Source organism: Xyrauchen texanus, chromosome 20 (assembly GCF_025860055.1).
Source record: "Xyrauchen texanus isolate HMW12.3.18 chromosome 20, RBS_HiC_50CHRs, whole genome shotgun sequence".
Lineage (NCBI taxonomy): Eukaryota > Metazoa > Chordata > Actinopteri > Cypriniformes > Catostomidae > Xyrauchen > Xyrauchen texanus.
In genome coordinates, this window is record NC_068295.1 from 36,303,971 (window position 1) to 36,329,435 (window position 25,465).

The following is a 25,465-nucleotide window of genomic DNA, read 5'->3' on the forward strand; positions in this document are numbered from 1 at the left end:
ACGTCTATCGCTGGATATTTCAGAAAACATTTTCAAACATACCAACCATCCCTGAATGGATGTTATAAAGTGAAAATACCTTTTATACTGGTCTCATGTTGATCAGAAAGTACTTAAGTGTCTGTTTTACTCACATCAGGAAGGGCCATAGTAACAACACCCTCATACACTGTATTGTCAATGTCGTCTGTTCCTCTTGGGGCCACTTTCACATCAACCGCACATTCTTTTCCCTGACATCACAAGCAGTTATAGTACAGAAATTAGAACATCTGAAATAAACGTCAAAAACAATCTGGGATTTTAGCACATGAAATATACAAGGACTCACCAGATTTTTCAATATAGTAAAATGCACTTTAACCCCAGGCACCAGGTTTGATCTCTTTCCAATAAAGGCATCAAAGACAAACGAAAATTTCTTCAGATCCTCCCGTTCAATGATACCACCGTAATTCTGAGGTTCAGTGAACAAAACAGTTCTGTATATTGTTTGATATTCAAGAAAGTGATTTTTGTGCAAGAAAAGTTATATTTCAAAATCTTTCAATGATCCCTCATTCATTCATTGAAAAAACAAAAAGAAGTGAGAGAGAAATTTTAAATAGTGAATGATTTTTAAAAATAATGGTTTAAAAAAAAATAGGTATTAAACAAAACTCATTATCTTAAATGTTTTATGCACAATTGATAGTTGCAACCCTTGATGCGGATATATTGATATATTGTGAATTTATTCCCAGCTGAAGGGGTTGCTTGACAGTAGAGGTAGACCGATATATCGGTTTTACGATTAATCTGTGCCGATAGTTGATTTGTGGAATTATCGGTTATCGGAAAAAGTCTGTCAATCGTTGATGATAGTTTTTTCTTCATTTAAAAATAAGAGTCGAGGTGTGTTTCGAGATTGTTTATACTTAAAAGTCTGGAGTTATGCATCAAATCTTCAAAAATCTGTTTTCTTGTTTGTTATTGGAATTTTCATTGAACAAAAATCTGCATCTGGAATTTCATTCATTTTGGACTCTAAGTCCTTGCCCGCCATAGTAAAAGAAAATATAAACATTTATTTTCCATTCTATAAATCGATTTAAAAAAAATTCTGCTGATTAATCGATAAATGATTATTGGCTTTGCCCAACAAGTGTAATATTTAAGCAAAAACACGTGTTCATTTAAATCAAGCTTTTATTTTGCTGTTTCAGTTTGTTTTTGACAGTTTTTCACCTCCAGATAAGCTCCATGTCATAGCGTGATTATTAATCCCCGTAAACAGTAATTTAATTAAATAAATACATAGTCTGTATGTGGTGTGCACTTCAGAGTGCTCTCTGTCTGTCATCTCACACACAAGCGTACACACAATGATCTTGATGAGGCGTTTTCAGTATATGAGCGCCCAGCTCTACACATTAATTTTGAAGCGTGCATCACTTGCAGATTATTTATTCAATTTTAGTTTAATTATCACACTATGACATATCACGGTTTTAAATGTACAATCAAATGAATTTTCGTCCCAATACAGAATGTCATATTCCATACAATACTAGGTCATTTAATTTGTTTATGAATGAGAAGTTTCACGAATGACGCTTATTACTTTGCAAGGCACGTGATTGGTCGCAGCTGTAACCAATCAAGAGATCTGCCTCGGTAGCACCACGACTGGCTGCTGCTGTAACCAATCATGAGGCTGTAAGCGCCATTAACCGCTGATGTTGTTTTACAATGCGCAGCCGCCAGCAGTGAAAAACTATATAAATGTGTGTATTTGACTCCTATTCAGATTCAGATCATTACCATGTTTTTGTGCTTGTAACAGAAAACTTGCTAGCAACACAGTCAAATGGTTATATTAATATTTTCCAGGACATTAAGGTATATTTCTAATTTTCCAGTGATTTTTCCATGACTGGAAAACTGCATTGCAAAATTCCAGGTTTTCCAGGCCACATGCCTTAGTTATTGGTATCTGTAAAAACCACTATAGGTCAACCTCTACTTAACAGCATCCAACATTCACAATATAGCACAGTTTCTTGTCATTTACTGCTTATATAATATATTATGAGCAAATGTACTTACACCAATAAATGTAATGACTCCCAATGAGCGTCCACGGGGAGTGCTGAAAAAAAAAAAAGAATTATTTCAACATTCTCTCCTTAACGGTTTGAATTTCTCAAAACCACAAACTTTTTATCCAAAAGGTAGAGACACAATGATTTTCTCTAAAGATACAAATCAGGAGTATGACAATGGATTTACTTTGCTGAAATATTCTTGTTCATTGCCATCTTTGATGCCATCGTCTTGGAGGGTTCAATCTTGGTGTCTTTCGATGCCAGCTGATCTTTTTTCTTCTGAGATTGGGGTGGACAGGCTTTACTGGGGGGAGGCACGTTCTGAAACAAAACCACACCAACTATTGCTCTGTAAATCAGCAACCCACAATAGACCAATAAAACACCAATTCTTCAGTAGGGCTGAAATGATTAGTCGACATTATTGACAACCAAAAATTGTTGAATAGTTGTTCGATCTCAATTAACATAACATGAAATCACATTGAACTCTAATGATGACGCTTAAATGAAGCACTGCAGTTCGTGCCTGACTGAGGAGAGGTAGAAAACGGCTCAAAGTGCAGATGCACCCCAAACTGTTTTAGGTGATGTAGATCGCAAAGTATGAGGAAATCATACAAAATAAGTAAATACAGAAGTACTCTCGTTGTGAAATAAAGTGGAGCCGGAGCTTTTGTTCAACTGAAGCAAAACTTACATGTCAGAGCAAGAAGAAAACACTCCGGCATTTCATCTTTAATGCATCCTTTATTAAAGTAAAAATAATCAGGAAGCAGGTCATGTAAATAAAGATAAACTCTGAAACTGGAATTTCTCTGGCACTGCTTCTATGTGTCATGTGAAGTGGCCCGATCTAAGGAGGAGAGATTGAGACTGCACCCGGCTAAAGTACACTCTGACACGGGGATGCTTGTACCACATGCACACTTGCTGCAGCTAGATTATTACAGGATGTCACACCCTGGGAAGGTCCCAACCTGACCAAATGGTCATTATCAATTGTAGAATGGGCCATGGAGAACCATCTCAGACAATGGTGTGCCTGAGCTTAATTAACATTTCATTTTCATTCACACGAAGAACACAACTTAATTTACATTGTGGGCAGTAAACTATTTTACAAACTGGTTAAAAGGTTTGAGTTACAATATTTGTTGTTCAGTCTGACTCCGCTGGATCCAAGGTGCTTTGTCACTGCTTCACTGCAATAAGGACTAACATCTTCATCTCAAGATCAACACCAGTTCATGGTCCTGTGTGTGTGTGTGTGTTTTATTTTTCTACAATGGCTCGTGATGTAATGAATCATAATACATAAGTGTTTAGGTGGTTATCATATCGTGAACAAAATTTTCCGCAGAAATTTTTTTTTATCTGAGAACGTTGAACAACAGAAAATATTTTCAAATATCCAAAATCCTTAAAACATGATACATTTCCTGAGAAGCAGCATATAAGATATTTAGACTTGCTTTCAAAAAATATGTCTTGAATACATATGTATATTGAATACATGTGGTATTTCAATATAACAGCGTTACCAATTTTTACTTTATTGTACTGGCAGAACTATGAACAATTGAAAAAACACACCTATACAAAATATACTCAAATTAATAAACTCATAAATTACAGATGTACATTCTCTGAAAGCAAGTCTAAATATCTTATATGTTGCTTCTCACTAAATATACATTTTTTTAAGGATTTTTAGATATTTTTAAATGGAAAACAAGACAAAACACAGTGAATTTTGCCGTAAATGTTTTACTGAATTAAAGTTTTTCCTTTAATTCAGTAAATGTCATTTAGAGTTATTTTTAAAAGATGATTTTGTCAGTTTATGTACGTTTAATGCAAACTTTTAAGTCTGGGCACAAGCTGAATAATCGGTTAAGAGCTAATGATTAATCATTGCAATAATAGCCCAAATAGTCGAACAATCGCTCTAATAATCGTTAGATTAGTTTATCATCAAAATAATCGTTAGTTGCAGCCCTATTTAACACCTTAAAAAATACTGCAACTAATGCAGGCTGTCAAATAAAAATTTGAAATTTGAATATTCGGCAAATTAAAGAGAAAAAATAAAATGCACATTCAAATGCTAAAACTGTGAATTCAAATTTTGGATGTGTGACAAGCACTGACGGTGACTTCAGATCGATTGCATTCTTGTGCTAAAAAGGCTAGACACAGTGCTACAAATACGGTTTAACAGAAAGCAAGATGCGTTTTAAATAGACACAGCATCTAAAAACAGTGCTCCTGCACAAGACGCTGAATAAACAAAAAAAGGACGTTCGTCTAGTGTATTTACATATAAAAACAAATGGATGGTTGCACAAGCATTCGGTGAGAACAGCTCCTTAAAGTTGGTGGAGATCTTTGGATGTTGCATCTTGCTCTTTTATAAGCATTTCTAAGATTAAGCAATGAGTTGTTTAAATGCTTTGTCTATAAAGATGTTCAACTTGGAAATGTGTGTCTCGAGATCCTCGTGTTCAGTTCCAGTCTTTTGTGTTCCATCTGTTTGAACAGCGCCTGGCCTGGGCTCATAGTCTGAGCCGCTTCACCACAGAGTTCAGCCGAATACCACTGCTGTCTGGGAATATTGCTACCCCACATACAACTGTAATGAATAGAAACAATGTGGTATTTCAATATAACAGTGTCTTACCTAATGTAACATTAGTAGCCTTCTCCCCTGTGCCTGGCCGTGACGCATATAATCCGTCCTACAAAATACATCCAGGTTTTCTGAGATTCCTCTCTTGCTTATTGAAACAGCAAAGCTAATCCTCCCATTATTTCAGCTTCAGAAGTCCACTTGCGGTTAACAGTGATGTATGACAGACAGCTTTGCAGTTTTTTTTGTATCTGGCACAAGAAAACTTCAACTGTTCACCCTATTGAACTATAAGAACGATTGCTCGTTCATTGCCACGGCTGCTAATGTTAGCATTGCTAATTTGCCATCGTGTACATTAACTTTGCTCTGACGTCACTCAGCTCGTTGTGGCTCCGCTCCATTTTTTACCTTATTATTACCTTACATCCTGCACTTTTTCCATCCTAATTTTACATTGTTGAAATTTAAAGCACACATACACACAGCACCAACATAATCTGAGCTGTCTGATCACGGCCGTGACTTCTTGGATCAGATTACACAATGTTAAACAGACCCGGAACCTGCAGAAATAGAATGGAACCAACCCGGCTGACCGTATAAAATGTGGTTCCAAAACCGTATGGGTCCTGGGTTAGGGTGGACAAGTGAAGACCCCTAATGTGAATTGCCTACTGAATCCTTTACCTTCCTCATTTTACATTTTATCTAGTAAAATGTTTTATTTAGTTTAGTTTTTTAATTTCACGACATTTGACATAATTTCCAAAGAGCACAAAACGGAGCTGGGTTTTGTGAAACATAACACAAATGTTTAATTTAGGGCTGGGAAATTTAACACATTAATTTCTGCAATTAATAGTTGATGGTTTAACAGCTTAAAAAAATACTGCAATTAATGCAGTATACGCATTTCTTTCACTTCCTGTGGCTTAAATTGCCAAATATACATTTTCATGAGGTGCACTCTTGACTCGACTGCACATCCTAGCACAGAAACTGATTGTGTGGATCAGTACCCATTTCTTCATTATGCGCGACGCACGTCACAGGCATAATAAACACAGGAGTGGATTTACTGTACGGAGAATGGAGACTTCACCCGCAAGTGGTGAGCCAGGTTTGGGAGATACGGTCATCTGAATCAGTGTCAAAAATTAAACCATGCAAGAGACTGAATGGCAGCCAGAGAAAATAATTTTAAAATTCAGCATTAAATGATTTATATCTATATGTATATTGTCTTATTATGCATTGTCAATGCACAATTACGTTTATTTTGCCAATAAAGCTTGATATGAATTTAATCTGCCCTTTTGATCCTATTATTTGAACATTTTAACATGAAAATATTTAACTATTTAAAATAAATTACTAACCAATTTCTTGCAAGTTCTTTGAGACAAATTATAAAGTTAATATATTATATTTATTCTTTATTTGTTTTACTGCACCATGTATCATGATTAATTGCAATTAATCACAGAATACTGTGTGAAAACTGCTATTATTTGATCCACGGGACAAACCAGTGCACAACCACTGCTCATGACGAACTACTGATAGTTGATCTTTTTGAGCAGTGCTGCAGCACAGAGCCACGCAGGTAAAAGCGTTTGCTTTGCTTTGAGTGGATGACAGCCAACGGTTTCTTTAAGTATTATTGGTTTCAGAACAAAAGCCTACTTGGTGTAAATAAATAGACAATGCTGAGATTATCAACCTATCACTTCTTAAGACATGGATTTAACCACTGGAGTCTTATATATTACTTTTATGCTGCTTTTATCTGTTTTTTGGAGCTTCAAATTTCTGGTCACCATTCACTTGCATTGTATAGACCTACAGAGGGGAGATATTCTTAAAAAATCTTTGTTTATGTTCAGCAGAAGAAAAAGTCATACACATCCAGGGTGGCATGAGGGTTAGTAAATGATGAGAATTTCCATTTTTTAGTGAAACTATCCCTTTAATAATGTACCATACATATGTTATTATGGGCATTAAACGCAAAACTCTTTAATACATAATAGATTTATACAATATGTAACAGGGGGTCCCTGCTTAATAGCTCCACCCACTAAGAGCTCATTGGCCTGAAATATAGATATTTAAATATAGAAGGATTGCCCCAATAACTAATAAGATAGCAAACTAGGTTTTGAGACACAAATCTTAGATAATAAACATGGTCGTCAAAAACTTACATGAACACTCACTGACTGTCTGTGCTTTGCCATGTTATCCATCATCCTCATTCTCGAGGGCTGCGGTCCGAAGTCGTGAGGGGGCCCAATATACCTCTGCCCCGGTGGACCCATCGGTTGACGACTAGTGGTACCGCGAAACCCGCCGCGACGGGGAGGATGCCTGGGCCGGCACTTCTTATGAAGCGGAGGAGCGGGAACTGCAGGGTGTACCGAATGCTGAGGTACAGGTCCTGGAAGTTGAGCATTTCGAGTTCTTTTTCCACGTTTTTTACGATTTTTCCCCATTTCGTTAAAGTTTGCGGCTGCTGGTCAGTGACGTCCGATAGCCCCAAGCGGGCCAGATGATCCGTCTCACGACCACGTTAGTTTGCGCATGCGGGTTTTCACGAATAAGATCACTCCTCAATGCAAATCCTAAAGTTGTATTTATTTCATTGTAAACGAAGATAAGTTAAGGTTAAAAATCATCATACAATGTTACGGACTCACTTCACCATGAACTCAAGCTTATAGACGACGCAAATGGCCAGCGGATGTGACGTATTAATTTCAAAATAGGAGTTCATCAAATAGCTTTTAATGTGTACAGAATTTTTTTGTTTGTTAATTTATTATTCATTTTGTCTGGAAAAATAATTTATGTATGACTGTTGATGCAATACATTTTATTACAAATAGAAAATAAAATTATTGAACACACACATAAAACTTTAAAATTTTGACAGTTTACAACATTTAGAAAATCTGTTATCTTTAAAGATGTTAAAGACAAGCTTGTCTATTTAATACAGTCACTTAAATTAATCAATAACTGTAAAAGTATATCTATTGTAAAATATTATGAATCTGTTTTTTGTGTTTTATTGTATTTTATTCATACTTTAATTTTGCTCAGGTCGGTAACTCAACCTTGGTAATAACAGAGACTATTTAGCCAGAGATGGACCACTGGTATTAAAATGAATTTAACAACATTGTCTGTCCACTTTTCAGCCACGTGTGTTCCGAAAGTCCAGCATTTCAGGGTTGTATATCATGAAACACAGCAACAAGCTCCAAGGTGAAATCACATTACAAACTTTGTTTCGAGGCAAAGAAGTATTGAAAACATTTTTACGAAAAAGACAAAAGACATGCACATTCAGACAGAGGGGGCACATGCCCCCTTAGATTTTTGAGCCAAGAGGATTTGAAAGGATTATTTGAACTTCCAATAATTAAATGAAATGTTTATTGCATGTAAAACAGAATTGCATCCCGTGGCTGCTGGGTGGGCTACGGGAGTGATAAGATACATTCTGAGACCTGAAACAGTATGTTTTTATAATACAATGACCTCTTATATGTCAAAAGATCTAATTTAAAGGTTTATACAGTTGAAGTCAGAAGATTACATATTACCAAACTATAGTTTTGGCAAGTCATCTACTTTGTGCATGACAAGTAATTTTTCCAACAGTTGTTTACAGACAGATTGTTTAACTTTTTTTAATTGACTATATCACAATTCTAGTGAGCCAGACGTTTACATTCACCAAGATAACTGTGCCTTTAAGCAGCTTGGAAAATTCAAAAAAATTATGTCAAGCCTTTAGGAAATTAGCTTCTGATAGGCTAAGGTGTACCTGTGGATGTATTTTAAGGCCTACCTTCAAACTCAGTGCCTCTTTGCTTGACATCATTGGAAAATCAAAAGAAATCAGCCAAGACCTCAGAAAAAAAATGGTTGACCACCACAAGTCTGCAATTTCCAAACGCCTGAATGTACCATGTTCATCTGTACAAATAATAGTATGCAAGTATCAACACCATGGGACTACGCAGCCATCATGCCGCTCAGGAAGGAGGTGCATTCTGTCTCCTAGAGAAGAATGTAGTTTGGTGCAAAAAGTGCAAATCAATCACAGAACAACAGCAAAAGGACCTTGTGAAGATGGTGGAGGTAACAGGTAAACAAGTATCTATATCCACAGTAAAATGAGTCCTATACCAACATAACCGGAAAGGCAGCTTAGCAAGGTAGAAGCTAATGCTCCAAAACTGCCATAAAAAAAAAGTCAGACTACAGTTTGCAAGTGCACTTGGGGACAAAGATCTTACTCTTTGGACACATTTCATGTTGTGGGGTTGCTTTGCTGCAGGAGGGACTGGTGCACTTCACAAAATAGATGGCATCATGAGGAAGGAAAACTTGGAGACAAGACATTAATTCTGTACATCTTCCATAGCATATAAAGATCTGATCAGACAGACTGAAATGTCAAGTATGCTCAACGTATGCATGTATTGCCCACACAGAGCATAACAAATGCAATGATTGTTCCTCATCCGAATTAAACGGAGGAGGGAAGGCCTGAAGGTGAACCACCTGTGCTTTGAAGGGCGTGGTTAGGATCTTAGGCACAGCCTTTCCTGGGTTTGGCAATAGCTTTTGAAGGACCAGGGACAAACTCCAGACATGAATTGTCAACTGATAGAGCATGCAGTTCAACTACCCGTTTTACTGAGGCCAGAGCCAGCAGTAGCTGTCTTAACGGAGAGCATGCACAAATCAACAGAGTCCAAAGGTTTGAAAGGGGGCCCTGTGTGAGTCGGGACTGTAGCCTGCGGAAGTTAATTTAATTGTCTTGGTCCCTTAAGAAATAATATGATTAAATCATTCCTGCCTATTGAGGTGCCAGCTTCATGTGCGTGATATGCAGAAATATTTGCCACATACACTTTGAGTGTTGACGGGGTGACTCATGTGTATAATTGCTCTTGAAGAAATATTAGAATTTCATATATGGGGCAGTTTTTACTGGGTCTTTCCCATGTAAGAGACTCCAATCAGTGAACACCTTCCATTTTAGTTTGTGGAGGGGTCTCATGGACAGAGCACTGTCCATGAGACCCCTCCACAAACTAAAATGGAAGGTGTTCATGACTGAACATGTCAGTTCTGGCATGTCTAGCCCCATTCAGGGGCCACATATGCAGATTCCACAGCTAGGACTATGGATGCCAGATTGTGCATTGCACCTGAGATAGGAGATCCCTTCTCAGTGGTATTTTCAATGGAGAGCTGTAAAGCATCTCCATAATTTCTGGAAACCATGGCTAGTTGGGCCATTTCAGAGCAATTAATAGGACCTTTTCCTTGTCTTCTCGGACTTTGCATATGACCAAGTGAATCACGCATACCGTGGGAAACGCATATTTGTGTTTCACCGGCAATTTGTGTGCCATTGCGTCTGCTCCCAGCAGGGCTTGGGACTTCGAGTACAAGAGGGGACAGTTGGCATTCTCCACGGAGGCAAATAGATCGATTTATGCTTTGCCGAATATTCCCCAAATCCTCAATACAGTTTGAGGATGAAGCCTACATTTGCCCAGTATCACCCCTTGGCATGACAGTAAGTCCGCACTGTAAATCAGGTGGCCTGGGACATTTGTCGCTCTTGGGGACAGGAGAAGATGCGTCAGTCTCGTTACCCTGTGGTAAATTCAGTTGATTGGACATGATTTGGAAAGGCACACACCTGTCTATATAAGGTCCCACACTTAACAGTACATGTCAGAGCACAAACCAAGCCATGAAGTCCAAGGAATTGTCTGTAGACCTCCGAGACAGGATTGTCTTTGGGAGGCACAGATCTGGGGAAGGTTACAGAAAAATTTCTGCTGCATTGAAGGTCCCAATGAGCACAGTGTCCTCCATCATCCGTAAATGTAAGAAGTTTGGAACCACCGGGACTGTTCCTAGAGCTGGCTGCCTGGCCAAACGGAGCGATCGTGGGAGAAGGGCCTTAGTCAGGGAGGTGACCAAGAACCTGATGAGCTCCAGCATTTCTCTGTGGAGAGAGGAGAAACTTCCAGAAGAACAACCATCTCTGCAGAACTCCACCAATCAGACCTGTATGGTAGAGTGGCCAGACGGAAGCCACTCCTCAGTAAAAGGCACAAAACAGCCTGTCTGGAGTTTGCCAAAAGGCACCTGAAGGACTCTGACCATGAGAAACAAAATCCGATCTCTTTGGCCTGAATGGCAAGTGTCAAACCAGGCACCGCTCATCACCTGGCCAATACCATCCCTACAGTGAAGCATGGTGGTGGCAGCATCATGCTGTGGGGATGTTTTTCAGCGGCAGGAACTGGGAGACTAGTCAGGATCGAGGGAAAGATGAATGCAGCAATGTTCAGAGACATCCTTGATGAAAACCTGCTCCAGAGCACTCTGGACCTCAGACTGGGGCGAAGGTTCATCTTCCAAAAGGACAACGACCCTATGCACACAGTCAAGATAACAAAGGAGTGGCTACGGGACAACTCCGTGAATGTCCTTGAGTGGCCCAGCCAGAGCCCAAACTAGAACCCGGTTGAACATCTCTGGAGAGATCTGAAAATGGCTGTGCACCGACGCTCCCCATCCAACCTGATGGAGCTTCAGAGGTCCTGCAAAGAAGAATGAGAGAATCTGCCCAAAAATCGGTGTGCCAAGCATGCAGCATCGTACTCAAAAAGAACTGAGGCTGTAATTGGTGCCAAAGGAGCTTCAAAAAAGTATTGAGCAAAGGCTGTGAATACTTATGTACATGCGATTTTGTTTCGTTTTTTATTTTTAATAAATTTACAAAGATTTCAAGCAAACTTTTTACATTGTCATTAAGGGGTATTGTTTATAGAATTTTAAGTAAAGTAATGAATTTAAGTGGAAAAAGTGAAGCGCTGTGGATGCTTTCCAGATGCACTTTAAATCCCAGTGCTTTCTGAAACTGCTTCAGTGGAAGAATTCTCCCCAGTTTGAACTGAGACAGACACTGTAGAATGACTGGAATGCGCTCGCTCATGAGGTGCACGCGCCCGCTTTTACTTACAGAACCAGACTGTTGCGCTCTATTGGAATGGTCAGCAGATGTAGAAAAGTCCCGAATTACTTGTAAAAGATATAATATATATATTCATTCCATTTTCATGGAAAATAGCTGTCCGGGAACCTTCCAAAGATAGCCGCTGAGTGGACGGAACTGCCTTGAATGGGACTGTGGTAATAACTGCATTCAGGGCTGTTCACGCAGGATGCACTCTTGCATTCCGTCTGCGCTATTTAATTGTTGGTCCACGTTAAGCCTTCTGTGGACTTTTTACCGTTTTTAACAAAGAGCGCTTTGTTAAAGATGCTGATCTTTTTAATGAAATACATGCAAAAAAAATGTGAAAGATTAGGCTACTGAAATAACTGTCCCAAGATATCTCAGTGGTCTCTGTAACAGTACTAACTAGATAGGTACATTTCCTGAAGAAAATGTGAGTGGTGCTTGCCATGGCAAAACTCGTCAAATAGCATTTTCTAACTTGTTGCTAAGCACTAAAATAATAGTCATATAATTTTTCATGTGTTAACACTTCGCTAGGGGATTCTAGCATGTGTTAGCATGATGTTAGCACGGTTTTAGCATGTCTTAGCACTTCGCTAGGCGATGTTAGCATGTGTTAGCATGATGCTAACACGGTTTTAGAATTTTAGCACTTCGCTAGGTGATGCTAGCATGTGTTAGCTTGATGCTAGCACGTTTTTAACATGTTTTAGCACTTCGATAGGTGATGCTAGCATGTGTTAGCATGATGCTAGCACGTTTTTAGCATGTTTTAGCACTTCGCTAGGCAATGCGAATATGTGTTAACATGATGCTAGCACGTTTTTGCACTTCGCTAGGTGATGCTAACATGTGTTAGCTTGATGCTAACACGTTTTTAGCATGTTTTACCACTTCACTAGGCGATGCTAGAATGTGTTAACATGATGCTAGCACGTTTTTAGCATGTTCAATACAAAATCCCTATCAAAATCGCTATGCAATGTGCACCATTGTAAGTGAATGGGGCAACTTTGGGGAGCTCCTGCCCCCCAGGGGTGCAACTTTTACCCCATATTGAGGTATGCTCTTACAGAGCCTGTCAGCCTCTTCAAATGTGGCAAATCACACATTTCTGCGAAATCCTCGCTCGGAGCTGTGACTCGTCAAAGTTTGCCGCAATGTTAAGTCTATGGGATTTTCACCTCACTCGTCTTTTTCCATCCTTTCGTCTGTGACAAAAGCTGCGGGAGGAGTAGCATGCCAAACTTTGTGTGGAATAATAATAATTATTATAAAGAATAATAATAAGTATGCAAGAGAACAATAGTGATGCTTTGCCTATGGCAAGCACCAGTAATAATAGTGTAATTGGCCCCATTTATCTCTATTGTAAGTCCCTCACTGTAACCAAGTTTTTTTTTTCTGGAAGAAAAGGAGGGATGATTCTAAATACATTTATGTGGTAATTAATATTATGCCACAAATGCTGTCAATTAAGACAGCATTTTTATTGAACCCGGAATATTCTTTTAAGCTTCTGGTCAAAATGTCCAAAAAAGAAAACTCTGCTCTCATTTAGAAGGAAAGCATTTATTTTGTGAGCAAAAGTTGAGCAACTTCATTTTTAAGTTGAACAGAGAAAACGTTTCAGAAGATGAGACAGTATATGAATATATAGGTTCATCTCAATTCAAAATCGGTCTTTGGAAGATATTTTATATCTCCATCTCTATACAAGTGAACATAAACATGTCCAAAAAAGACTTAAAACGTTCTTTTGAGGAAAAAAAAAAGAAAAGATGAACAAAGCAATTAAGGTATGTTTTGCTTAGCAAATAATGTGACAAGCTTTTAAATATTTATTGCCATTACATCTTAATGAGAGGCTAAATTCAATTGTTGAGTTTGTAGTTTAGTGGTGAAATAACCAGCAGGTAAGCACCATCATTGCCATGGACTGCTGTCGGAGAGACTCTTGTAATTTTTCTAGCAGCCCTTAAACACAGACGCTGATGTTTTTCTCTTTTCAAATCCTTTGCAAATATTTCCCATTTCAAATGCTTAAGATTCAAATTGTGTACCAACAAATCAGAAATGTAGTACATGAATGCATTTAAAGGTATTTAAAATGGAATAAAGGCAAGTACTTTTGCGATTTTAACTAGATAATACACAATGATGATGCCTACTTTTGACCAGATTAAAAGAAAAAACCTTTCCTAATGTTTACACATCCCTTATTTTTCCCATTTTCAACCCCCAAAAATATTATTTGTTAACAAAAATAAGAACAGTTTCAAAAAATGTTATCACCTCTAATCCAATTAAGATCCTTCATTGAACTTAGTAAAGTATCCTTATCTGTCATGAACAAAGTTACAATTTTGTAACAAAGAAACTGCCTGTAGCATAACCCTAAATTAACGTGTAGCAACCAAATTATACTAGGGCTTAAAGTAGAAACAAAATGCGAAGCAAAAACCATGTTAAAAAGAAACATTCTGGATTCCCGTAACAAAAGGTAACTTTTACTGCTTTATCATTTTCATATGGCCGGGGTATTTGTAGAATCTACTTTTATATATACGTAGACATTCTGTAAGCAAAGTTTATTACTCTCATGGTAATTTAGTCGAAAGGGCTGAAGTCCCTTTCAAGGTTTTCAGATTCATCGTCATCAGAAAAGAAGTCATCATCATCTATGTCTTCCTCGTCGTAATCCTCGTGCCATTCTGGAACATATTCATCATCATACTCATCATCCTCCTCTGCTTCATCACCAGCATCTTCACCAGCGTAGTTGTTGTTGTTGTTGTCAGAGTCTCCGGACTCGGAAGCCCCATTTGATTTGGGCCTGAAATTAAAAAATAAACTTCTATTCAGCAATTTGTTTGGGTCATCATTAAAAAAAAATTTATGTTAAAAATAGGGCTGTCAATTTAACATGTTAATTTAGTATGATCATTTAAAGAAAATAACGCAAAGAAAAAAAATTACACAATTAATCAGAAAAAACTACGCCATGGGAACTTACGCTATGGGAAAACTCCATTTCTCGAGAAATATTGAAGTCTTTATGTAAAACGCATTGCAGCTGCACAGCAGACAGCAATGAGCGAGGCAGCTCGGTCATTGGCTGTGCTGCGGCAACTTGCTCGAACCAATGACGGGGCGACTCTGAACGCGCGACCAATGAGCGCGCTTCACGCCCGTGCGCTCAGAGCCTGCCAAGATTGGCGTGGCTAAGGCTATATATTAGGCGCCCCGTCATGAGAGTTCTTTAGGTTCAATCGACTGAAGCGACTGACCAAGCACAAGCACGGCAGCTTCCGCAATACTCGTTCCCTCCTCTCAGGGAACCGAGGTTACGTTACTAACAGAGTCGTTCCCTCTCGAGAGGTCTCTCCTATTGCGTAAGTAGCTTACGCTATGGGAACACCATGCAAAATGCTGTGCGTGCTGACTTCGCTCTATAAAGCCAGAGGCAGATGCCTGAGCCTTAAAGCAAAGTGATTATTCAACGAGCCGGCCAACGGCGAGCTATACAATGGGATAAAACAGAGCACCTTTGCCCAAGGTGGCTCATGGTGGGGCGCTCATTGTAAAAACACACGCACATATCTTATGTACTGATTTTTTTACTTACTGATATGATGCATAAAAAACCCTCTAAGTCAGTCAGTGACGGACCTTATAAGGAAGGAGATAATGCTCAGCAAATACATACTCCAGTTCATACTACAGTCAGGCTGATAGAATGTTAGAATGCCATGAGGGGACCTGTAGGTTATAAAACCTGATAAATGTCGAAGGCGAGGCCCTGCCTGCTGCCGCACAAATATCTTCAATGGGTATCCGACTCGACCACGCCCACGAGGAGGCCATGCTCCTCGTAGAGTGAGCTCTGACGCCTAAGGGGTATTGAAGGCCCTTGGCTTCATAAGCCAGCGCTATAGCATCCACTATCCAGCGCGATATTCTTTGCTTTGAAACTGCGAGACCTTTAGTGCGGCCGCCAAAGCATACGAATAATTGTTCCGTCTGTCTGAACGGGGCAGAACGTTCCAAATATACTCTGAGCGTCCTGACCGGGCAGAGTAAATTAGCATCGCTTTCATCTGCTGGAGACGATAGCGCTGCCAGAGATATAACCTGTACTCTGAAGGGTGTGGAGAGCACTTTAGGAATATACCTGTGCTTTGGCCTAAGGACAACTCTGCAGTCGTTAGGTCCAAATTCCAGGCAAGCAGCGCTTGATGACAGCGTATGCAGGTCGCCCACTCTCTTGACTGAGGCGAGCGCCAGCAAGAGCGCAGTTTTGAGCGAGAGCTGTTTAAGGTGCACGGTTCGGAGAGGTTCGAACGGGGCACTCTTGAGTGCGTCCAGGACCGTGGCCAGGTCCCAGATCAGCACCGAGGGGGGGCAAGGAGGGTTCATCCTCCTAGCGCCTCTTAGGAAACGAATGATTAGGTCGTTTTTCCCTAATGAGCGTCCCTTGTCAGGATTGTGTGATGCCGCTATGGCAGCCACATAGACTTTGAGCTTGGAGGGTGTGCGGCCCGCCTCCAGCAGCTCTTGCAAGAAGGCGAGTACACTTGGTATCTCGCACGATTTGGGGTTCAAGCTCTTGGTATCACACCAGTCACTGAACACTTTCCACTTTTGGGCATATAAGCATCTCGTAGAGGGCGCTCGCGCCTCAGTGATGGTTCTCAACACTCCACTGGGGAGGTTCTCGGGAACCCGTTGAGGGGCCATGCATGAAGGGCCCACAGATCGGGGCAGGGATGAAGAATCATCCCGTTGGCCTGCCTGAGGAGGTCCAGCCTCAACGGAATCGGCCATGGGGCAGATTGCATCATCTGCATCAGTTCTGGAAACCACATCTGGTTCTTCCAGAGTGGGGCTACCAGGAGCACTGCACATTTCACTTCCCTGATCCGACTGATGACCTGAGGTAGCATCGCGATCGGGGGAAAAGCATACAAGGGGCGGTTCAGCCAGACTTGGGCGAGCGCATTCGTGCTTTTTGAGAAGAAAAGAGGGCAGTGCGCATTTTCCCTGGAGGCGAAGAAGTCGACCTCTGCCTCGCCAAAGGTTTGCCATAACCACTGGGCCGTCAGGGGGTGGAGAGACCATTCCCCTGGGAGAACTTTGTCTCTGGACAGCATGTCCGCTCCCTGGTTCAGGACGCCTGGCACATGTGCTGCTCTCAGCGAGCGCAGGTTGTGCTGTGACCATAAGATGAGCTCCCTGGCCATAGAGTGCAGGGAGCTCGACTTGAGTCCACCCTGGCGATTTATATACGATACTACCGTCATGTTGTCCGTTCGGACCAGGACGTGTTCGTTTTTCAGGTACGGAAGCAGGGCTCTGAGAGCCAAGGCGACCGCTTTCATTTCTAGACAGTTTATATGTAGGCACTTTTCCGGGTTTGACCAAAAGCCGGAGACAGGCCTGCCCTCGTAAAGGGCCCCCCATCCTATTTTGGAGGCATCTGTCGTGATCATTTTTCTCCGTGTGTTCACGGCCAGACTCACGCCGGTTTGATACCAGTCGACGGCTTTCCAGGGCGTCAGGGCTTTTATACAGCCGTGATTCGCTCTGATTAAAAAGTGGCCCGAGCGCCACGCGTGAGTGGGGACACGGCTCTTGAGCCAGCGTTGGAGAGGACGCATGTGCAACAATCCTAGCTGGAGTACAGCTAATGCCGAGGCCATGAGACCGAGCATCCTTTGGAATCGTTTGACGGGGGCGTGCGCGCCCGCTCTGAATGATGTTGCAAGGCGCTGAATAGAGAGCGCGCTCTGATGAGAGGCGCGCCGTCATCTGCACTGAGTCTAGCACTATTCCCAGAAAAGAGATATTTTGGCTGGGGGATAGCACGCTCTTTGCAAAATTGATTCTCAGACCCAGGCATTCTAGATGGCTGATAATCCAAGATCTGTGTGTTGTTAACTGACTCTCTGATTGTGCTATGATTAACCAATCGTCGAGGTAATTCAGTATTCGCACTCCCCGCTGTCTCAGGGGGGAAAGTGCTGCGTCCATACATTTCGTGAATGTACGGGGGCCAATGATAGGCCGAATGGTAGTACTGTGTACTGGTATGACTGTCCCTCGAAAGCGAATCTCAGAAAAGGCCTGTGATGAGGCGCTATCGGGATGTGAAAGTAAGCGTCTTTCAAATCCACTGATAGGAACCAATCCCCGGGGCAAACTTGCGTGAGGATATGTTTGGTTGTTAACATTCTGAACGAGCGAATCATTAAAGCTTTGTTCAGATGTCTGAGATCTAGGATGGGGCGGAGGCCACCGTCCTTTTTCGGGACGAGAAAATAGCGGCTGTAAAAACCCGCCTCGCTCATAGAGGGAGGGACAGTTTCTATAGCGCTCTTCTCTATCAGTTTGAGCACCTCGGTGCGTAGAACATGTGAAACATCTTTCCTCACTTTCGTCTCGACCACCGCTGAAAAGCGGGGTGGTCTGCGAGCGAATTGAAGCGAGTAACCGTGTTTTATTATGTTTAAAACCCATTTCGGTATGTCGGGGATTTTTTCCCAGGATTTTGCTCGCACAGATATGGGCTGAATGCTGGCTGGGGGCGTGTCGCAGTGACGTATGGGCCCCACCGGCGAATCGCCTTGTGCTAACACTGAGCTTACAGCTCTCAGAAGCGCGGGCACGCGCTGAGCAGCTTTGTTGAGTGCCGAGTGCAGGGGTGCGTGTGAGATTACAGGCACGCGTGCTATCTCCATAATGCTCGCAGCATGAGCTGGAGCTATGTTTGAAACTGTATCGACAGTGTTTACGGGTGGGGGTGCATACATTGTAATAGGCATGCGCGCCACTTTCATAAAGCTTCCCGCTCTTAGCGGGGAGTTTCTTGGCTCGCGGCATGAGCCAGAGAACTGTTTGAAACTGTATGGGCAGCGCTTATGGGTGGGGGTGCATATACTGTAGTAGGCACGCGCACCACTTTCATAAAGCCTCCCGCTCGCGGCGGGTGTTTCTGGCCATGCATACAGTGTTTGTGTGTAGGGGTGCATGCATGACAGCAGGCACGCGCGCTACGTTTATAGTATTTCCCGCTTTTACTGGGGAAGTGTTTATAACTGTGGGAACAGTGCTTGTGTGTAGTGGTGCATACATGACAATAGGCACACGATCTACATTTATGGGGCGTCCAGCTGGAGCTGGGGAAGTATTCGGCACTGTTTGGACAGTATTGATATGTGGGAATGCGCACTTTAGTGTGGACACGTGACCCTTTAGTGACACAAGCAGAAAATGAATCTTTTTGTGTGTCGCCGTTAAAACGGCGTTTGATTGCAGGTGAGCGAGTTCTGTGACTGGCCCATTGACTGCTGTACAGACATTTCCAGCCGCCTGTAAGGGGACTGGGTAACGTTTTACACGTTTTGAAGAGAGTGGTCCGGCTTTTGCGAGACACGCACTCTCTCTTTTTCTTCCGAGTGAGAGCAGCTTCTGCATGGTCGGGTCCCAGGCAGCGAGTGCAGATAATGTGACGGTCCCCGTCCGGAAGAAGGCCTCTGCACGAGGCGCAGGTGGAAGGCATTTGGAACAACGCCTCGAAATTGCTCTTTTACTAAAATACAAAAGCGTCGCAGAGGCGAACACTTGCAAAGTAGCTTAGCAAAGGATATCAGGGTGATGCGCGCCGGATGGCGTAGCAGAAGGCTTTGAAGGCGGCTGAAGGCGCCGGCGTCCTCTTAGCAGTCCTGCTGTAGGCTTGTCGACGGCGGGCGAAAAGACTCCAATAATCCGGAGGATCCAGCGAAGAGAAGGTCTTCGCTGAAGGAGATTAAATCTAAAGAACTCTCATGACGGGGCGCCTAATATATAGCCTTAGCCACACCAATCTTGGCAGGCTCTGAGCGCGCGGGCGTGAAGCGCGCTCATTGGTTGCGCGTTCAGAGTCGCCCCGTCATTGGTTCGAGCAAGTTGCCGCAGCACAGCCAATGACCGAGCTGTCTCGCTCATTGCTGTCTGCTGTGCAGCTGCAATGCGTTTTACATAAAGACTTCGATATTTCTCGAGAAACGGAGTTTTCCCATAGCGTAAGCTACTTACGCAATAGGAAAGACCTCTCGAGAGGGAACTGAATTTGATGGATTACGGTGGACAGCAGGCCAGTAATAGGCTTACATTCAATGATATGGTAATAATTATAATAATAATATATATGGAGTATAATATATATGAGTGATTATTATAAAACAAACAAATCAATGACTTCTAAAGCCACCATTCGTAAATGTTTTCATGTGCCACAATCAAGTAATATCTTTAATTTATCTTCGTCTGGGGTCTTTTCTCAGCAAATATTGACAAATGCAATTAATTCATAACTTTTAATTGATTGAAAATTCTAGTTCAAATATTTTTGTAAAATAAACAGTATGTAGGAAAATACTGCAGTTTATTACCATGTTTTGTTATAAATGTGCACGTAAATGAAAGATATTAAAAATAATTCTTTGTGTTAATTTAGTGACAAACAGTGTGTAAAACATGCCTTGATTATTTTGAACATAATTTTTTTAATGCATTTTACTGAAACCATGGTTAAAAAGAGTTTTAAAAGTAAATAAATATATAAACCAGAGTTTCGGCTAAGAAATTTTATATTGCATGTTACGCATTGTCTATCAAATTACAGTGCAAAATAAACACTGCAATGAGATGACCGGAGGTTTTTCAATTTGTCCAGTAAACTTAATAATTCCCAGCCAACATGTCCGGGAATTCTAAAGTTTACTGGACAAATTCGAAAAAATCTGAACATGTCATTGCAGTGTTTATTTTGCGCTGTAATGAGATGGACAATGCATAACATCCAATATAATAAATAATGAGACAATTAAGTCTAATGAACAAGAAACATTTGTTCATTATAGCTGCTTTTCCAAAAAAACGAACAAAAAAGGCATTCATTAAATTGCTGTATAATTAAAAAACAAACAAAAACAAATGCTGAGGGCAAAGCAAAACACTAAAGGGTTAATCCATCTCAAGTTGTTCAATGTAGGTTGCGACTATTTTGAATTTTCCTAATAATTTTATTTTTTAGTGATTACCTCTACTGTATGTATTGGTATTGCAAAACCACTGTTTTTATTTTTCATTCATGTGGTTTAACCATCTTTGTGTCATGGCACACGACAAACTTTGGTTATACACATGTTTAAGGAAACCTCAATATTTCTGCTCAGGATGGTCCTAGCTCCTTGGAACAAAAACTGACCTCTAGAGCACATTACAAGGTACAAGGTATATTTTTCACATTCTTGTTCCTTAGACTTAGAACTTACATCCTAATGTAATGATCAAGATCGCTGAAAGTTTCACTTTTAGGGTCAATTTATAATGGGAATCCTACATTTTTTGGGAGGTACCTAGGTAAGTATATTGTGCATGCAGATCATTTCAGGTTTGAGGCTTCTCTTATTTTATTTTTCTTATGTGGGAGAGAAAGTGTATTTTATTTTTTTTTACATTTTCTCTCACTTTCAGGTTGATTATCTCTGGTGGGGGACCAGATAGGAACCTGAAATGTTAGTGAATATGAGTTTAAGATTCCACTGGTTACAGAGCTAGAAATGTTCTGCATGCACACTATACTTACCTAGGTACCCCCATATAAAAATTAAGGGCTGAGACTCGAACCCTTCTTATTGACCCTAAAAGTGGAACTTTCAGCGATCTTGATCACTACATTAGGATTTAAGTTCTAAGTCTAAGGACCCAGAATGTGAAAAATATACCTCATACATTGTAATGTGCTCTAGAGGTCAGTTTTTGTTCCAAGGAGCTAAGACTATCCTGAGCTGAGAGATTAAGGTTTCCGTAAACATCTGTATAACCAAAATTTGTTGAGTGATATGACACAATGCTGTGGTTAAACAAAGTAAAATAAAAACTAAAAAACTTTTGCAATACAAATACAAAAATAAATTGGGAAAATGTAAAGTAGTCAAGGAACAAACTTTACAATTATTGAACCACTTCAGATGGACTGACCCTAAACTTATCTTATCGTTCACAAAGAAATATTAAAAGAATCAAATCTTTAGGTATGTCATAAAAATTCTCACGTTTGCTATTTTTTTCCACTTTATTTTTGTCTATTTTCCTCAGATTTTACATAGCACAGAAGAGTTTTTCTACCGATGTGAAGTCAAGCGTGTACAACGTTTCTCTACAACTTAAGATGCACATAAGCATGGTGTCATTCTCCTCCAGAAGACGGCAACTAAAGGCTGTTTTAATGTGTTTCTGAAGTGAGAAGCTTCTCACAGTGGACATACGAGATGGAAATAATGCTGGCTGCTTTTGTGGATTATGACTTTTAGTTTTAACCTGTGGCAGCGAAACGCTATCATCATTGGGATAGTGTCACACTGTACACTTTTGGCATCAACTAAAGGAGTTGCCAGACATTGGGATGTTTGTGTCAAAAAACAGTAATTACCGGAAAATGGAAACAATAATTAAGATATCTCTTGATGATCTTTTTGGCAATAATACATCATTGTTTTAAATTTCTCTTCAAAAGAATCATCAAGTGCAAGTTTCTCTGTAAATGTGTTATGACTCACTCTTTGTTGGTGTCTGTGTTGTTAGCCAGATTCGAGGCCTGTGCAGTCTCCTGGTCTGCCCCATTCTTGGACTGATATCCTACACGGAAGTCCTGCAAATAAAGAAGACGGTCAAATGTGTTGATTTGAAACAGGCTTTAATAAACAAGGCTGTGTTAATTGTTAAACCCTAAACAAATTGTACTGAAAGAATTTGTGGCCAGGTGAGTGATATGCAAGTGTGAATTTACCTGTGTGGAGTGTTGTAGGATGGCTACAAGACGTTCCTGAATTCGGCGAATGAGCTCCAAGCCAGTGTTCAGGTGTTCAGGTTTCAGGAGTCGGACACAGGATGCCAGATCAGTACACTGCAACAGTGTCTCCTCTGATGATAACAAAAATATATCACATAAGCAGCTAGTTTTGTTTAAATGTAATGAAATCAAAAAATCTTTTGTTCTCTATAGAGAAACTGCTTCTAGTACAACTGTATAAACCGTTCCAATGGCTCTAGAAAGACCTACAATGAGCCCCACACATCAAAAGACAACACAAATCTGTGGATTCAACTATACTTTATTAAAAATGGTTTAACAAGTTGCTCCCAATGGCAGGCTAGCCCCTTGGATGGCAGCTCTGCCGCAATTGGTTTATGAGTGTGCGTGTGAATGGGTGATTGGGACAGTGTAAAGCACTTTGGTAAAAAAAGCGCTATATAAGTGCAGACCATTTACCATAACTGAAACAATTCTAGTGTAAAAACTACACTACCCACAATCGTGAAGCAATATCCGCCAATTGGAGCAGTCGCCATCTACAGTGGCCAAGGGGTACAAAGCAAATAAAGGCAGAAAATACAACGGAAATAACCCTCAACAACAAAATTAAGTCACAACACAAAAACATGAAAATTGAATGAAATTATCAGAAAAGAAAGATCTTCATTTAGTGTGTTTTGGCTCAATAGTAGGCCACAACACAACAAAATTAAGCCTTCACTTTTCTGATAATTTAATTGTGTTGCTGGTTAATTTTCTTGTGCTGTGGATTAATTTAGTTGTTTTCATATTTAATTGGCTTTGCTAATTTAGCATTTTTTGTGCACCCCTGGGCCACCGTAGCAACACCATGGAAACGGAAATCACGGCAAAATGGCCAAACATTGCACAATGTAATCGAATCACTCTCAAACAACTTGTATATTTCTATATAATTGAATATTTAGCATTAAACTTAAAATTATAAATTACCATACAATTAAATTAAGTTATAATAGTTTTATATTGTACTGTATTCGACTACGTCATTCGCAATACTTCATATGATAAGGTCTTTTTAAAGCAAAACTTGCAATGTTGTGATTTATCTGGAGGCTAGTTGGTTTGATTCAATGCTAAGAACTATTTATTGAATAATGTTTTTAAATGCCTATAGAGAAAATAAATCAGGAACCAGACATTGTTCTATTTTAATTAATTTTAACAACTAACAACAAACCATTTTGACATCTATTTCAAAAGTTATTTCTAAATAACCATCTTTAAACAACAACAATACACAGGGTTGCATTAATAAATATTTTTCATTTCCTAATACAGGGTAATTCAGGTATCAGCTCATCCAATTTAATACTTTTCAGTGACCTGTGAATACCCTGTAATACCAACCGAGTAAGATCTGCAGAGCATTAGTATGAAGGTCCAGAGCTTCAGTCTGCTGCTCCATCACATCCATCTTCTCAGTGTCCTGGTTGTAATAGCTGTATACACACGAGTAAGCCAGCACCTACATGACAAATCACAAATCTAAGGATAAGGAAAACTAATAGAAATACTGAAAACAATTGACAATTTAAGTAATTTAAGGTTCCCACCTTCCGAGCTTGGGCAAGAATCTTGCAGGCATCAATGACAAATGTCAAAGACTTCATCTGTAAAGCTTCATTAATAGAAAACACCTTGTTCTCCAGATGAATCGCAAAGTCCTGCATAAAATAATAAGCAGAAATATTTTTACATACAAAAATGGATAACTTAAAAAACAAAAAGAAGCTAGGAATGAATGGGACGAAAGGCTCCAACAAACCTTGGCCTGGTTATGAAACGTGCATCTCTCATTGTAGTCTTGGAACTTCTTCTCTTGTCTTGCCGCTTTGCTGACCTGTAATTACATATTTAATGTGCATAACTTTTTGGGGTTGTTGACATCAAATATTCACAATATATTCACAATAATTTTGCTGCCAAAATAAAGTGAAGCAACATTGTGAATATCGCAATGATTTCAATGTGCTTTTAATTTGGCCATTAAGTCTCCTGAAGACGTGCCATTAGATTAGTTTTGCAATCTCTCCTCGTCTCATGACTTTCAAGTGTGAGAGCGTTACGAGAGAGCTGTTTTAATAGAGTCTTTGATTTAAACTTCAGTAGAAAATAAAACATTACAGTTCATTTCGATTCATTTCTGTGAATCAATTTAAACTCTCAGTTTAAATTAACAATCAATTCAAAACTCTGATTCAATGATTCAAATGCATCATCACATAGAAATGTTCATGGAAGTCCCTGTGTGGCCTTTTTCCAATATTAGAATGTTTTAGTAAAATTAGATCAGATCTATTTTAGATCTATAACTAGATTTGTACCCTTTAATTTTTTTTATTGAAAACAGGGAACAAATAAGTCATCATGGGTGCCACAATGTCATCACACAGTACATTTCCAACATCTTAACATACAATATCCTACTTTCCTCACTGGTAGTACGTAGTCCATTTTACTCAATAATTGTTACATTTATCTAAATTGAGCTTTGAAATAAATGAGTCTCTCCATACAATACATTTCATTTACAGTTACTAGCCATTGGTCCCTTGTTGGAGGGTCAACCTGCAACCATTTATGAGTTATGGCTTTCCTACTGCTTGCTGTAAGTATCTTTAATAAATATTTATCCTTGTCTAAAATGGTTTCTGGTATTTTCCCTAGATATAATTTAATGAATGAATATTCAAGCTCCTTTCCTACTATCTTTTCAATTTCACCCATAACATCTTGCCAAAAAGGTTGTATTTTCAGACACGCCCAAAAAATAT

General features: G+C 40.0%; 2 protein-coding genes across 18 annotated transcripts in view; both read right to left on the reverse strand.

The window, feature by feature from the left end:
• LOC127660519 (uncharacterized) overlaps positions 1-7,450 on the reverse strand; it is a 114,844-nt gene extending 107,394 nt beyond the window's left edge. For 9 of the 15 annotated variants that reach the window (XM_052150803.1, XM_052150802.1, XM_052150812.1 and 6 more), the window contains exons 1-5: positions 6,930-7,450; positions 2,272-2,408; positions 2,089-2,131; positions 332-457; positions 135-233 (exon numbers count right to left, since the gene is read on the reverse strand). In XM_052150803.1, the coding sequence (XP_052006763.1) occupies positions 135-233; positions 332-457; positions 2,089-2,131; positions 2,272-2,408; positions 6,930-7,217 (693 nt within the window). In that variant the 5' untranslated portion in view covers positions 7,218-7,450. The remainder of the gene's footprint in view (positions 1-134; positions 234-331; positions 458-2,088; positions 2,132-2,271; positions 2,409-6,929) is intronic. The other 6 variants (XM_052150819.1, XM_052150820.1, XM_052150807.1 and 3 more) reach the window with 5 other exon arrangements.
• A 5,903-nt stretch (positions 7,451-13,353) lies between these two features.
• The window catches only part of LOC127660545 (cullin-9-like), a 75,233-nt gene continuing 63,121 nt past the window's right edge, over positions 13,354-25,465 (reverse strand). For all 3 annotated transcript variants that reach the window (XM_052150866.1, XM_052150864.1, XM_052150863.1), the window contains 6 exons: positions 24,457-24,531; positions 24,245-24,355; positions 24,039-24,156; positions 22,623-22,756; positions 22,393-22,484; positions 13,354-14,624 (listed from right to left, as the gene is read on the reverse strand). In XM_052150866.1, the coding sequence (XP_052006826.1) occupies positions 14,399-14,624; positions 22,393-22,484; positions 22,623-22,756; positions 24,039-24,156; positions 24,245-24,355; positions 24,457-24,531 (756 nt within the window). In that variant the 3' untranslated portion in view covers positions 13,354-14,398. The remainder of the gene's footprint in view (positions 14,625-22,392; positions 22,485-22,622; positions 22,757-24,038; positions 24,157-24,244; positions 24,356-24,456; positions 24,532-25,465) is intronic.